This window comes from Dicentrarchus labrax, unplaced genomic scaffold, assembly GCF_905237075.1.
Source record: "Dicentrarchus labrax unplaced genomic scaffold, dlabrax2021, whole genome shotgun sequence".
NCBI classification, from domain to species: Eukaryota; Metazoa; Chordata; class Actinopteri; family Moronidae; genus Dicentrarchus; species Dicentrarchus labrax.
Genome location: NW_026136722.1, coordinates 4,077,501 through 4,093,447, shown reverse-complemented (window position 1 = coordinate 4,093,447; position 15,947 = coordinate 4,077,501). Strand labels below are relative to the sequence as shown.

The following is a 15,947-nucleotide window of genomic DNA, read 5'->3' as shown; positions in this document are numbered from 1 at the left end:
CACTCACCGCTTGTCTCGGCGTCTCTGCAGCTTGCTCAAATCTCTCTGCTTCTCCTTGTACGTTTTCTGCAGCTCAGCCAGGCGAACACGGTATTCCACTTCCACTGCATCAAGCACGTCCACAGACATTTTACTGTACAGCTGCAGGGGACAGAGAGAAGTGTCATAACATTTCACACACTGGCCCATTATTTATCCCTGGGTGACCATGACATTTGTCTTCGTCTTACCGGCTCCTCCTTCCTCTGCCTCCAGCTGTACTTCTTGTCGGGGTCCAGCGTTCTGGGCAGATCAATGTGGGACTGTTTCTCGATGGCCTCCAACAAAATCTGTCTGCTTGCTTCAAGAAGACAGTCTAGACCCTCTAATGTCAGATCTAAATGGGATGAATTAGCATTAGAGTTTATTCTTATCTTTTTTAATTTAATTTAATTATTCTCCTTATTTTCCCACCTCTCATCCCCTCATATCTACACACCTTGCTCCAGGCTGATGTGCTCCATCTCCTGCTGAGCCATTTGGCTAAGCAGGGCCATCCCCTCCAGTGCCACCATCTCCAGAGCACCAGCGCTGCTGCAGTCTGCGCCCACGGGAGGGTTTTCTGTCTGTGGTATGAGCGTTGGGGCGGGTGGGGTGCACGGCCGAGCCTGGGCTATCTCACTGGCTGCAAGTAGAGCGAGCATCCCCGCCATGGGATCCTCGGGACCGATGACCAGCGGTAGCGGCGAGTTGGAGGTGGGAGGAGGATAAACGGGAGTTTCTGTGACACTTTCTTTCTGACTGGAAGTGAGCGAGGGAGCATCTAGCTGTTCTTGTTCACACACAGCGCTGGTGATTTGCTCTAGTGACGTACACATCTGAGCTGATTCCTGCCGGTCTGGATCTGCAGTGATGACCGATGAATATCGCTCTGGATCCTTGATGACCTCCGTTTTAGGCTCGGCTTCTGTGAGTGAAGGAGGCAGGGGATATGCAGCCTGACAGGAGAAGGTTGACACCTCCATTTTGATTTGCCCTCCTTTCTTCTCTTCCCCCCTGATTTCTTCCAGCCTTTCGCTTTGTTGCGGTGGAGGGCTGGAGACATGAAGAGGTAGTGGTTGAGGCTTGGGCTTCGAGGTTTCCCTGTCTCCCTCTCTGTCCTGGCTAACTAGCACAGGGGTGCAGCTCCGGCGAAGGGGACCCAGAGGTTCTGGCGTCATGTTATGCTGAGGCTGTTCCACACCGGGTTCCTGCTTGAGAAAAGAGCCTGTCTTTGACGACTCTAGTTTCTGTGGCTTGATGTCTGCTTCCAGGAGGTGCCGGTGGGCTGAGGGCACAGGGGCAGCAGAGGCAGGAGAATGGGAGCGGCGGGGGGGGACAACTTCTGTGTTTGCCCCTGTGGGTGCTGGGATGCGATATGAGGGGAAAGGTGAGCCAAATGGGGCAGTGATGGACTGGTAAGGGTAACCCGGAGGGAGATCTGTCACAACAGTAAAGCAAAAATACAGTCATTATTCAAAGTATTAATAATTTAGTTACAAAAACACTACATCTGTAAACAATAAAAGTCTCTCTAACTTCAGGAGTTAAGTCAGCATGAGTGAGCAGCTGATGTTTTTAGTTGTTCTCACCAGAGTAGATGCCTTGAAAGGGTGCAGAGGCTGGTTTCTGTCCCGATCTCTGCTCCCTCCGTCCCACCTCCCCCTCTTCAGCTGCCTCCTGTTTAGGCCGCCGTGGCGAGGATGGGGGCGGGGAAGCCGACCGGGGGGACGGCGGATGAGGCAGGGGTGTCGGTGGGTGAGACAACACTCTCTGCCCACCATCCTCTGACTTGAGGGTGGTCACCGGTGAGGGCAGCGGAGGCAGCGGGGTGAGGGAGGAGGTAGACGGGGTTGGAGAGCGAGAGTGAGGGGGAGGTTTGCGGGGGTGCAGGATGGGTGACGGAGATGGGGAAGATATAGAGGAGGGGCGGGGTTTGGAGTCTGTGTTCCGCTTGTCTGCTTTTTCTTCCATCTCTGGCCGATGCTCACTGGCCTTTAAACGCTCCTGAAACACAGCGGAGGAGTGTGTGGTGGCATTGTTTAGACTTCCTTGACTGTATTCTTAACTGCAGCTGCAGGATGTGGTGTGTACATGGCTGCTTATTGAATGTGTTCTACAAATGTGTTTTGTTATAAAAATGTGCAACGGGAGTACATCATCTCTGAGTTCTATGTATCACCATATACTCTATACATGTATTATTATTAAACAAATTTCATGAAAAGACCAAAACCAACAATTTTCTAGAATTTCCTACTAAGTTGGTTACATATTGTGTCCTCCGTGCAATAGAGCTTCAGTGTTGTCTAAAAACTATTAAAAACTCATAAGTGAGCCACACGGTTGCACTGGATGACCTTTATTACAATTAACATGTGTACTGTGGTTTATTTTAAGACACTTTCCTGCTGCCTTGCATGTGCACAAGAGCACCAAATGAGTATACATCAACAGCTGAAAGTAGTCCCTTACAAATACACTATTTAATCATGCTTGAGCAACTTTTGCTAAAAACTACAGTGGGCAGCTGAGTGGAGCCTTTTTTCCCTTCAAGTAAAAAAAAATATATTTGTGACACATTTTTAATTATTTAATGGTGCTATCCATTTGTCTCGTGAACTCGGAGCCCGAGTTGTTCTGCCGCGAGAACGTGACGTCATTGCCTGGCTTGTACCACTTATAGCGTTCCATTTGTCTTTACATAGACATTACGAGTTGGAAAGAAGTGCGGCAGCTGTGTTGTTATTGCTTGTGGCTCATCTAAACAAGCTTAATGTGAAATAACAATAATGTTTTTCTACAGAAACACTAACATTTCAAGTATTTCCGTTATTACAAGTCTTACATTTCAATAATATTTTGCCATTTCGCCTGTTTCAATTTCAACAAGTGCTGTGGCGTTTCTCTCAAGCCACCAAGGGCCACCAAGGGCCACCAGGGGCCACCAGGGGCAGTGGCAGGCTAGTGTTATTGTTAGCTACATTAGCCTATTTAGCAAACCAGCTCGAAAACAAAACTTTACATTGTATTGCACGCACAGCAACACCGTGCAATGCATAAATTGGTGACCGGCCTAAAGCAGCAATGTAAACAAGTGTGTAGGAGCATTTAAAATCGACATTAAAACGACCAACGTAGTACAAATACAAAGAAAATACATCTTAATATGGGCGCTGCCATCTTTGTTTTGCGGGTCGTACGTGCCCCCCCGTTTAGCTCGGTGTACTCTGAGGTACCCCGAGCTGGACAGCTGAAATTCCGACCAAAGGGGGGTGTGTCTCGGTGAAATGTCGCAAGATTGCTGCGAGATTTACACTTTCCAACTCAGGTTCCGAGTTCACGAGACAAAAGGATAGCACCATAAGTGTTCAGTAGACCAGTGTGGGTTTGGGTAGGGAAGTCTGATAGTATAGAGATATTGGTGCATTGTTGGTTTTCATCTTTTTGTGTGATTTGTTGTGGTAAATACAGAATATTCACTATATCCGGTTTTGCAGTAACTCTTCATGCTGTTGAATAATGTGTGTTTTTGTTCGCATGCAATATTATCTGTTTCGCTTTGAGCTCTCCTCTACAGAGCCATCACCTATGTGTGTATCGTTTGTGTGTTGGACACTAACATTATGCCCACACAAGTCTCAAATAGCTGCAGGACTGCTGTGTTTCATGTTTGTGCAATTTCATACATGTGTACTGAACAACACAAGTCCACTTACCACTAGCTGTGCGTTCCTCTGCAGCTCCAGGACCTGTGCTGTGTGCTGCTGGATCATGAGTAGCTCCTGTTGCCGGAGCATCTGCTGCTGGGAGAGGAGCTGGAGCTGGGCTGCGTGCTGCAGCGAGCTGCCTGTACCGTATACACCTGACCACACCGGGCCTCCTCGCTCCAGTACCTCACCTCCTGCAGAGCAATGGAGGAGGGCATGAGGAAGACAGTGAACTATCAATTCAAACTGGATGTTGTTTATGTAGCATTCTTTTGTATATAAATTGTTGTGTTAAAGGTAAAGAAACAGAGAAATATTTGACAGCATTATTATTGGTTCATTTCTAAAAATGTGGACTTCAAATACAGGACATCTCTACTTACAACATCCACCTTCTATTGCAGTAATTTGATTATATAAAAAGATTTTAACTGTTACCCATTACTTTTACCTTACTATTTCAAATTTTCCATTACTTTTATTCTGATTTCTCTACAATCTTTCCCTGTAGAAACAACTATAGAAGTACCACCTTCTTGCACAGAAGAGGATAATAATTTTTAACGTTCACAGCACTCTCCTCACTACTGGCACACAGTCCACTATAACATATGGAGGCTATCAATATTGTCGGATATGATCTTATTTGTTTACCATAATTACAAATACCAACATCTGTTTCAAAATGAACAAGGTAATTATTATTTTTGCTAAAATGCAACAAACTGTAACAACATAATGTAGTTACTTAGTTACGATTTTCATATGTGCATGCACACAGAAACATACACAGAGAGAGAGAGGGGCTTTCATACCGTAGTGTTGCAGGTGTTCAGTGGGGATGACTAGTAGCTGTCCAGACTGTGGGTCCCTGGCAAACTGGTAGGGAGGGGGCATGGAGCCTTGCAGAGAGGGTGGGTAGCCTGGGGGGAGGGACTGGTGGAGTGAGGAAGGACCCAGGCCTGAATGGGAGGGTAGGGAAATAAATAAGGTGAAAAGAAAAAGGAAAAGTATGAAAAATGTTAGACTGAGAAAGCAAGTCCAAAAAAACTCAGCTAAGTTGAATCTAACTTTTATTGATAATCATTCTTCACCCAGTATTTCTACCCATGTTGAAGCCATAAAGGAGCTATATCAGTGAGCACACACTGAATTTAGCTTTCTTTGTGAGACTGTTGTTTTGCCCTCTGTGTCTAGACAGAGCTGGTCCCTTGGGGAGTGCTGTGTACATGTGTGTTTCCATATTCTAAGATGTTGTGTGTGTACAGTTATGTGTAAGCTAACATAAGTATGCAAGTATCTTGATGCTGTTATTTCTGGACCTGCAAAGATCAAGAATGTCTGAGGAACTTGACCCCTGGAGGCTGCTACTGGACGAACCAATTGACAGACAGACAACACCTCCCTTTTCTGTTACACCAATCAGAAAAGACTACACAGGCTTATGTAGAATTTTGCATGCGTGCCACGTGGTTTTGAACTGATTTAGACTCTTTAGCACAAGGTTGGATAACTCTGATGACAAGAGTACGACATGAATGGTCAGTGAGAAGGGCAAGAGCTGCTGCTTCATATTGCACACTGAAAACTGCTGTACAACTAATGCTTTCTGTGGCATGCTGCTGTACCTGTCCACATCTGGCAGTCTACCTTAGCAGACATATGAAGTGGCAGCTCACATTTAGACATGGAGGGTCATTCATCTCCAACATCAGAATCTTTCAACTTTGTCATGAATTGTGCCAGTAAATTACAGCTAATAAAACGTATGTATGTATGTATGTATGTAGTTTTCCAGAGCTCACGGTGATGTCTTAATGTTGTTTTTTCTATCCAATAGTCCAAAACACATAGATATTCAGATTATTATCACATAGAAAAAAGAAAAGCAGTGAATCTTCACACAGAGAACTGTTTATCAAAATTGGTACAGATTAATTTTTGGTGATCAACAAAACAAGCCATAATTTCAGCTCTAAAGAACATCAAGTCACTTTTCTCCTGATATAAGCCGGGACATTCTTGAAGTCACTAAATACATGCCTGACTTCAGCCATTATATAAAGAAGGAATTTTAAGAACATCTAAACATGTGCTTGTAGCAGTTAGAGAGTGTCTCCAGTCACACGTTTGTCTACATACTGTATGGTGAGCTGGAGAGCCAGACTGGGGGGGCTCCAGGCCTGGGCATCCAGGGGTGAGAGGTCAGAGTTGAGGGGTCGGGAGGCCATCTCCCTGCTCCTGCCAGGGCAGCCCCTCCTGTCACCATAAGGTTGGGGGTCATGAGGCTGGGTGTCATCATACTGGGTGTCAGGCCGCTAGACAGGGGGGCAGGGTGCATCTGAGTAAAGTCTGTCAGCTCTTTGGGCTCTCTGGAAGGAACCAAGACACATTTTTGTTTAATACCACATGTTTAGAAGTAGACTGTGTATTGAGGGCATATTTTTTGCCACAGTTTAGGTTGGCAATCGTTTAATTTTGGATTAAAAGGATAAAGCCACACCCCCTTTACCTGAGCGCTTTATCCTGCTCGCGCTCCAGCCGGCTGGCCAGCAGTCTGTCCTCATGGTGGCGAGCACGCTCCTCTGCTCGCTCCTCATCTATGAGGGGTTCAGGTACAGAGGGAGAAAAAAAGATTAGATAATAATGCTCAGTAGCATCATCACTGAGGTTCCTTGAATGTTTAATCTCTGATCCCACATGTAACATACATTACAGAAAGGGACACACGCTGTGAAGGAATGCATTCTGGAGGGTGAAGAGCAATACTGGAAAGATATGTGGTGAGAAGAGGGGGAAAAAAAAGGGTGACAGCAGAGGAGAGAGGGGGAGAAGACAAGGTGACACTGGCTATATAATGATGACACGACACAGCATGTCAAAACGAGAGGAGAAGCTAAAAATACGATGTTGGGCCACAGCCTGAACACAAAGAGCGTGTGCACACATACTGTACAAACACACACACATAAACTGAGTGACAGCTCTCACTCTGAGTGTCAGCTCTTATCAGTTATTAGTCTAGTGCCACAAGAGACGTGTGAACATGCCACTACTGCCTTACCACACACACACACACACACACACACACACACACACACACACACACACACACACACACACACACACACACACACACACACACACACACACACACACACACACACACACACACACACACACTTAAACCCATCCTGCTTACTATGGAGGGCCAACGGCAAAAGACAGAGATGGAGAGCAAAAAAAGGAAAAGGGAAAGAAGGGAAGCAGCAGCACTCAGCCAAGCAATCCAGAATAAACATGAGGATCTCCTCTTTGCACTCTTTCCCGTTAACCCTCCTCCATCCCATCCACGCTGACTGAAGGTCCCCGAGCAGCAGAGAGGTTTTATACAAGTGTGCTGAACCCTTCAGTTCTGCTCTAGAAGTGTGTGCATGTGTGTGTGTAGCCCGTAAAAGGGACAAGAGACTTTAACAAACCCTGACATGCTCCGCAGGAAAGGTTTCAAGACTGTTACCAAGGTTACAGGGAGCCTGTCCCACATGCTATCCTCTCTGCATCAGAAAGCCAGCGATTAGCACTGCACGCCCCCTTTCTCCCCATTCCTCCATCGCCGATGCTCCCTGCTCCCTTCACACTCTCTTTCCACTTGTTTACTTCCTGACATACCTCTCTCTTTCCCGTCTATCAACCTATCGATCTACGTCCACCTCTTATCATTAGCCTATCCTCCTCCTTCTTCTTCCTGCTTGCCTGCATCAACCCATCCATTCATCCATCTATTTGTGTTCTGCGTAAAAATCCTCCGCTGTTTATTTAGAGCTCTCCTTAGCGTGAGGGACTGATGCTATTAGACCAATCACTCTGCTCGAGCAAAGGATGAATCAACACCCCCAACAGGGATGCACGCACACGCACACACACACACACACACACACACACACACAGAATTCCTCACGCACAGTCCGTCACTCTCAAGACTGATCCATTGCTTAGCAACGCACCCATGGTCTTATTGTAATTCAAGGCTTGTTTGTAGCTTTTAGCTGCACTCTGTAATGACATGTTTAATGCAGAGAGGGTGGAGGTGGGGTGGGGAGGTGGAGCTGAAGAAAAGAGTGGAGAATGAGCAGGGGGCCTGAGGTGGGACAAGGAGGGAGTGCCGCTATACAGAGACCTTCTCAGAGAGTAAGGAACAGTGGGGAAAGAGAGAAACATTCAACCAAATGAAAAGCGCAAGAGACCGAGAGAGAGAGACAGAGAGGGGAACTGTGGGAGGACAGAGAGAAAAACAGAAACAAGAAGACAGAGTTGGAGAAGGAGCACTGTAGCTGAATGACCTTGACGTACAAGAATAGAGCGCTGTATGGCAGTAACCGCTATGCAGCGCTGAGAGCCAGCACATTCACCCCAAAAGAGAGCCATTCAACAAAATACAACTCATGACATCATTAGTCATTTGGGATGTTGTTTTTACCATTCGAATCACGTTACATGCATGAACACCTCAAAGTCAAACGGGGCTGAGGAAACATGACTTTGATCCAAAAGAAAATGAATCCTCTATTATTCATGGAAACCAAAATGAGGAGTCATTTGCTCTCGGTTCATTTAACTAAGGGGATCTACATTCCCTACAGTGTGATTTTGAGAAAAGACACAGCAGAGAGAGTTGAAAGCAAAAGTGCCAGAAAATACATTAGAAAAATGTTTCAAATAAAGGAAGTACACTTGATTTAACTTGCCAGAAACTATAAAATATAAAATTACTTGTGTGATTGAGTGAACGTCACCACATGACTCCTGGCAAGTATTTCAAGCCTATATCCAACTAAAATGCTGATAAAACTGTTCTTTTCATACATCAGAAATTAATAATTTTTCAGTTTCATTCGCACCTCTACCATTCATCTATGGAATACGATAAAAAAAAAGATTGTACTACATGGGTTAGCAGCATGCAGCACAGGAAAACACATCTTAAAAAAGGACCAGTGTGTAGGATTCAGTGGCATCTGCTGTAGCTGGCAGATACACCGCTTCAACCTCCGTTTCAAAGAGCAAAACTACAGTGGACATGAAACGTACCGAAATCGCAAACTGCCCTATTTAGAGTCAGTGTTCGGTTTGTCTCTTCAGGTAGAAACATGGCAGTTCAACATGGCAGACTCCATGAAAGGTGAACCAAGGTGTTTGTAGATAACAAAGGCTCATTCTAGGCTAACAAAAACATGCAAATTATTTATATGGTGAATTATACACTAATGAAAACATACTTATGACTATTATATTCCATATTCCAGGCCAACAGATCCTCAAAAATGTTACACACTGGACCTTTAAATGATGACGAGGCATTAAAAACTGTGTTTAGCAGTAGACCAGTGAGTTCATCTTACATGAAGGACATCGTTACCTTTAATAGCAGTTTGCAGCAGGGTTCTCTGTGTGTCTGAAGGTCCACTGGGCTGTTTACTGGCGCTCCCACTGTCTCTCTGCCGGGCCACGGCGACAGCAATGCCGACTGGGGGGTGGCGGACCTCCCCCTCCCCCTCCCGGCCAAACGAGCGGGCGCTGTCTGGCCGCTCCTGCTCCCTCTTCAGCTGGGGAGGCATTCTCAAGGCCCCTGAAGCACCCGGTCCAACCGATACCCTTTCCCTCTCTCTCTCCCTCTCCCTGTCTCTGTCTTTTTCCCTTTCTCTTTCCCGCTCTCTCTCTTTTTCCCTCTCAGCTTCGGACACAATGTTACCCAGACCCCCAAAGGGCCCTCGTCCATCAGCGGCGTGCCTGGAGGACCCAGGGCCCTCAGCAGCAAAGTTTCCACTGTATTTGATCAGACTCTGCATGGCTGAAACCTCTGTGGGATCCGAACACGCTCCACCGCCTCGCTCCCCACCACTGGACCCTCCTGCCAGTGACCCCCCAGGTCGGTAGAGCGCTGATGGGTCCAGGTAGCGTCTCTGACTCCCCTCCTCACCTGCATGCCCGTGTCCGTGTTGGGAGGGGTGTGTCTGGGGGGAATGGCTGTGGGCGGAGTGCGGGTTGTTGCTGGACCGGTGGGTTGTGTGAGGGGAATGGGACATTTGTGTGTGTGTCTGCTGGCTGTGGGGAGAGGAGAGTGTGTGTCCGTGTTGAGCTGCCAGAGCAGCCATGTGACTTGTGGCATAGTTGGCTAATGGGCTGATAGTATTCCACTTAGGCTCCGCCCCTGCCCGTTCTATACCCAATCGAAGTGAGTGTTTAGGGATGTCCCTGGTTTCCGGGCTGAACCTTGATTGACTAGAGGAGTAAGAAGGGTCCTGTCCTCGTTTACCAATGGAACCATTGGAACAAATGACAGAACCTTCTTCTCTTTGATTGTTTGAATCGCCAGACTGGGAGAGTCGTGGATGCTCCATCAGGCTCCTCTCAGGAAACCTGTAGCTCTCCCTCTCTCTGTTTCTGTCCCGCTCTCGCTCTCTGTCTCTTTCTCGTTCCCTTTCTCTGTCTCTGTCTCTGTCTCTTTCTCTTTCTCTGTGTTTTTCACCGTGTTTGTCGCGGGCCTGTGAGGCGATTTGGATGGGCCCGGTCCGCTCGTCGTAAACCTCCACAGAAGGCACATATGTCGGCGCACTGACTCGCTGCTCTCTGCTAGACTCTCTGGGTGTGGAGGTGTGGGGCGGGGCGGGAGCGGAGGGCTGCAGCGCAGGAGGATGGGCGTACGAGATGTGGAGGGTCCCAGCTGACGCAGCCACAGAGTCATTCCTCCTTTGTCTGTCTGAGTGAGAGTTTGAGTTATTCGAGTTAGCGTTAGAGTTATGGTTGTGGTGGGGTCGAGAGCCTCCCTCTTCATCCCGACCCCCTCTGTCTGTTTCTGGTCCATGAAACCTGCCCCCACTACCACCACTCCCTGAAGGGAAGGAAGGCCGTGGAGGCGACGGCCTGGGTCTGGGCTCCGCTGTGGAAGGCTGGGAGTGTGACTTCTGCTGCTGGTGGTGGTGATGGTGGTGGTGGTGAGGATGGAAGGACCAAATATCTCTTTCCGTGTCCCGGTCCCTTTCTTTCTCCCGTTCCCGGTCGCCGCTCCTTGCCCTGCGCTCCTCCTCACTCCTCCCGTCCTGTGTCAGATCTACCACGCTGTGAGGCCTCTGCTCCTCTCTCGACCGCTCTCTCTCCCTCTCTGCACGGTAATGCCGCTCCCTACCCCCATCCCGGGACGTCCTCTGTGGGGGTGTGGAGCTGGACGGGGCGGCTGGGGGAGCAGATGGAGGGTGGAGAGGCAACTGGCTCAGGGAGGCTGGCAGGTAAAAGCCCTCTAAAGAGACACAAATCATACAACACGTGAGTCTAAAAACACACATACACCCACAGGCAGAGGTGAGCATAATTAATATTTAAACGTCGACTTGCCAAGAAAATGTAACAGTTACATAAAGCTACAGTAGATCTAAAGCAGCCATATGAAGAAGAGCAGAAGTAATATACATTATACTAAAATTGGTCCTCCTGTTAGCCAAATGTTGCCCATTTCTGACTGGAGGTTTGGCCCAGTTCCACAACAAACTACAAGTCTTCTCACTAAATAAAAAAGCTTGACACAAAACCTACTTCCCCTCATGTATCACAGGACAGGAGAGAATGTGGACACTAAATTCAGCCACTTGTTTCCATGAATGTTGCTGGTGACAGCAACTGACCTTTATGTGAGTCGTAGAGAGGGTGCTGGGAGAGCGAGGGAGGATCCAGGTGCCCCAGGGACAGGTAGGGGCTGGAGTACAGGCTGCTTGGCAGAGGAGGGTAGCCTGAAGCCAAAGACACAAACACAGAACATGTCATTTAATGTTTACACAAACCTGCAACTATGCAATAACGTATTCTCAAGCGACATCATGTAAATATCAAGGCTCCCTTGAAATGTTCATGAGAACCATTTGGAGCTACTGAACAACCCCTGTAGACGAGGATTTAAAAGCTGTAATGAGTCGACTTGCAGAAAAGTAACCGCAAACTACATCAGCTTCTCATATGTGAGGATTTGCTGTAACATTTACAATGTATTTGAAATATATTTCGAGTGACGGAGAAACTGGTCGGGAAAAACAAGACACTTAACTTGATTTTTATATTTGATAGACCATGAGAAAATAATGCTTGATCAATAATCAAAATAATCCTTGGTTGCAGTAATGTTACATCCACCTGAAGTTAATGAGTAACTTTAACATAACCATAAACAATGGATGAGGAAGGATTGCAGATTGTTGCATTATTCTGCACTTTTTTGACGGACTCGGGGAGACGGGAGCTGACTGATCAGTCCGACTGCTTTTCTGCCGACGGTTGGCCGTCGGGTTGGTGTGTCCTGGCCTTTACACCTAGCTAAAATCACGTCACTGAATTTTCTTTTTTTTATGCCTTTGTTTGATAGGACAGGTTAAGATAGGCAGGAATCAAACCTGGGCGGCTGTGGTAAGGACTCAGCTTATTTGGGGGCTCTACCAGGTGAGCTACCACGCATTACTCTAACAAGTCTAGCAGACAACAGCTCTACTTTAGACTGGTCAAGAGATTTGAGCAAAACCAAATCTGACCACATTTAAATCATATTAAACTTTGTACACCAACGTTTTCGTTTGCGAGTTGAGGTTGATGTTGGGCGGGAGTCTGCCCGACTGCCAGCTGCCGCTCTCAGAGACTAAATCTTAATATAGCAAAGCTCAACGCCTGGTGTAATGCTTTAGATTTCTGTATTAGCAGGGAGCTGCAACTCTAACACTGGCTGGTGTCACTGTGTCAGGCCACATGTAATAAAAGAAAAACTAAGGAAAAAAGATTGCCACCCAGAGAGGGTGAGACATTCCCCGTTCCCACACTCTGGCCATTCCAAGATATATAAAAGACGCCGCTGCCATTCCAGCACAGAGCGCCCGGGAGTGGAGCCCAAGTATAAATCTGTCTCCTCTCCGTTTTGAGAGGCAGAAATGGAGAAGTCAGAGGAGGCGAGTGGTGAGGGTGTCAGCGGGTAGGGGAAAGCACAGGGAGACAGAAATATAAAAGGAATGATGTGACGAGAATAAAGGCATGCGGGATGGGTTTCTTGCAAAGCTTCCTTTGACTACAGCTAACAGCTAACCTTGATCTCTAACAGCTTTGATACGGGTTTCCTGTGCAGCTACGGTGCATCCCAGGCATATCCAAAGTCTGCCTCTTAGCTTCTGCCCCAGAAACGTCTCCAGCTTTTAGTAACTTTAGCTGCTATTAAGAATCCTTCTTAGGTCGTGAAGATTTCTATTCATATCAGAGCAAGTGGATTCTATGGCTTCTTTAGCAAGCAGGAGCTTTTAGTTTCTCTAGCTTCAGATACTAAAGCCTCAATTCAGGCTAAACTTTAAGTCAAGTGTTAAAAGTCCATCCATCCTTTATCCTCCTTTGGCTGACTGTCGAGTCGAGCAAGGTGTGTTTTGCCAGGTTCTGACACTGGGCCAGCAGATGGGCCAGTAATCGACTTGTGTATAATTTTAAAGGCATATTGTTTAGTTTCATAAATACAAAGTTTTTGATACCCTTTTTCTGCAATAGCCATTCAACATATTTACATTCTGTAATTACCTCTCAATATAGTAGTTTTATTTGTCAGTGGTGGAGTCTGCCATTCCTGTGCTGGATTCAGTTTGCCTTTACACACAGAGGGGTTTTATAGAAAACAAGGTATGAATGTAATTGACCGTTACATAATAGGAATAGTACGAAATAGTTATGAATCTCTAAAAATATATAAAAGCCAGCCATCTTTTAGCGTAGCTTATCATAAGGAATAGAAACAAGCTCGAAACAGCTAGCCTAGCTCTGTCTAATGTTAACAAAATGCACCTACAAGCACCTTTAAAAGGACACTACTTAACACATTATAGCTTGTTTGTTTAATCTGAACAAAATCCAAAGTGTAAAAACAAAATTGTGCCGTTTTTTGGTGGCTTATGTGCCGGGCTATTCTTGGCTCTGAGTGGTTGCCAGGGAACCAGAAGACATGAATGTTCAGACTATTGCCTATAATCATAGGTGCAATCACATGCCAGTGCCGCCCCCTTTTTCTTTTTTTTAACTAATCACACAATCTGATTTGCTGGGTTTGGAAAAGCACCACACAAGATCTGTGTCACACAGGCGATGCAATCAGTTTAAAAATGAATCCTAAATAGAATCTGTTCGTCCTTCTCCCTGTACCGTGCCAAAACGCAGGACGGGATATGTTTCCTCCTATCTGACCTTCTACTCCAGCGAGATTTGATAAGGAGACACAAAAGGACGGGAGGGAATGAGGAGGAAACAGAGATTCAATCACTTACAGAGCAGGCTTTAAGAAGAGCACAGAGACAAAGAGGACAGAGAGGTCCAAGGAGAGGACAAAAACACACACACACAGCTTATGAACACAGTTTTAGACACACACACACACACACACACACACACACACACACACACACACACACACACACACACACACACACACACACACACACACACACACACGTGTCTAAAACTGTGTTCATAAGCTAGGTCAGGAGAGAGATGTTGTGGAAAAGTGGGGCAGGAGAGCTAGAGAGAGACAGACAGAGACAAAGTGCATATTGGAGGGGAAGCTCAAAAAAAGAACAAGAGAGAGGAAGATAGATTGCAGTAACGCATGACAGGCGAAAGTAAGAGACAGGTGGAGGACAGACAAAACGCATATAGGACAGAGCCAGGAGCACAACGACCAGCAGAGAGACAGAAATGGAACAGGATCCCACTGGTGTAAGCAATGAGGAACAGAGCTAAAGCCTCCTGGGCTTTGGACAGCAGCGCACTGTGAGAAATGTCATTAATACATGAAGTCGCTTGTGTCTTCAAGGATTTGCATTATGTACTGAAACAGAAAGGGAGGAGAGAGACAGAAAAAGAGAGAGAAAAGAAATAAAGAGTTTTTGAGGTACATTGATTTACCTTCATGAGCGTGTGATGCCCAGAGCTGAGCCATCTGCAGACCGCTGGGATTGGCCGATCTGTACGCAGGGTCAGAGGTCAAGGGGGAGGGGCCCGAATAACCTGAGAGGAAGGGACTGGAGCCGGCCGAGAAGCCATCGCCTGGGAAAAAGAACGAAGACCGTTGGTCACCCTCATAACCAGGAGAACCAAACTAATAAACAACAAAGACCATCGATTTATACTGTACATGCTGTGTGTGTGTGTGTGTGTGTGTGTGTGTGTGTGTATCGATACATGCTGATGGTTCTAAGCTGAAGAAGTCTGTTGTAATCACATTATTACTGAGCCACCACACACACACACACACAGTTTCCACAAGACCGACCACAGACAGACAGCACACACAAGAAAGGGACAGTTAATGTAACCGCCAACTAACAACCACAATCGTCACAGCAGAAGCGAACCGTGTGGGGCAATAACGAGGGCACGCTCTCTTCTGGGAAGCAGTGATTGGACGGGGCATTAAGGCAGTTGCATACTCATTCACTCTTGATAGGTCGAAAATGAAATGTCGTTGCGTCTGGATTTTTATCTTTGGAGCTCCATTTACAGAATTTGGCTATGACTAATCTAATTGACAAAGTGAAAATGATTCTCACCTTTAAACCACTTTCTAATCTAAAATAAATCTATTTGATTTTACATTCTCCAGAGAACAGATCAAATAAACAAAAAAACAACATGCACCCCATTTCCAACAAGTCTTTTTAAATGCCAGTTTATAACAGTGGGGTGGTTTAACATTTATCAGAGTGTACTGTGTGTTTATCTAGTGGACTTAAATCACACACAGGGTCTAATTTAACCACTCATACAGAGGTTAGAGTACAGCCCCGTCTGTGACCTCAGCACTCTGATTTTCTCGATTAATTATGTGGTCGATGAAAGGTCAAAAAATGCTTATCATAACTTCCCAGAGCCAAAGGTGACATCCTCAGTGATCTTGTTTTTTCTGCCTAAAAGTCTAAAACCCAAAGATATTCAGTTTACAATGATATGTGACAAAGAGAGGCAGCGAGCCCTCCAATCTGAGTAACTCAAAACTGGTAATCTGCTAACATAAGGATGTTTACACTACATCTGCTTGAAACTATTAATTGATGGTAATTATAGATTAATCAAGTAATTGTTTGAGCTCTACTTTGTACCTCACTCCATGAGTTGCATATCAGGTATCAGTAGTTCAGAGCACACTGATGTCACACACACTGC

At 46.2% G+C, this 15,947-nt stretch overlaps 1 protein-coding gene across 4 annotated transcripts in view; it reads right to left on the bottom strand.

The window, feature by feature from the left end:
• Positions 1-15,947, bottom strand: part of tnrc18 (trinucleotide repeat containing 18) — a 47,376-nt gene that overhangs the window by 18,228 nt on the left and 13,201 nt on the right. For 3 of the 4 annotated variants that reach the window (XM_051386805.1, XM_051386806.1, XM_051386803.1), the window contains exons 3-14: positions 14,691-14,831; positions 13,317-13,382; positions 11,405-11,509; positions 9,145-11,022; positions 6,241-6,328; positions 5,871-6,100; positions 4,544-4,690; positions 3,738-3,922; positions 1,611-2,025; positions 479-1,459; positions 231-376; positions 8-141 (exon numbers count right to left, since the gene is read on the bottom strand). In XM_051386805.1, the coding sequence (XP_051242765.1) occupies positions 8-141; positions 231-376; positions 479-1,459; positions 1,611-2,025; positions 3,738-3,922; positions 4,544-4,690; positions 5,871-6,100; positions 6,241-6,328; positions 9,145-11,022; positions 11,405-11,509; positions 13,317-13,382; positions 14,691-14,831 (4,516 nt within the window). The remainder of the gene's footprint in view (positions 1-7; positions 142-230; positions 377-478; positions 1,460-1,610; positions 2,026-3,737; positions 3,923-4,543; positions 4,691-5,870; positions 6,101-6,240; positions 6,329-9,144; positions 11,023-11,404; positions 11,510-13,316; positions 13,383-14,690; positions 14,832-15,947) is intronic. The other variant, XM_051386804.1, reaches the window with a different exon arrangement.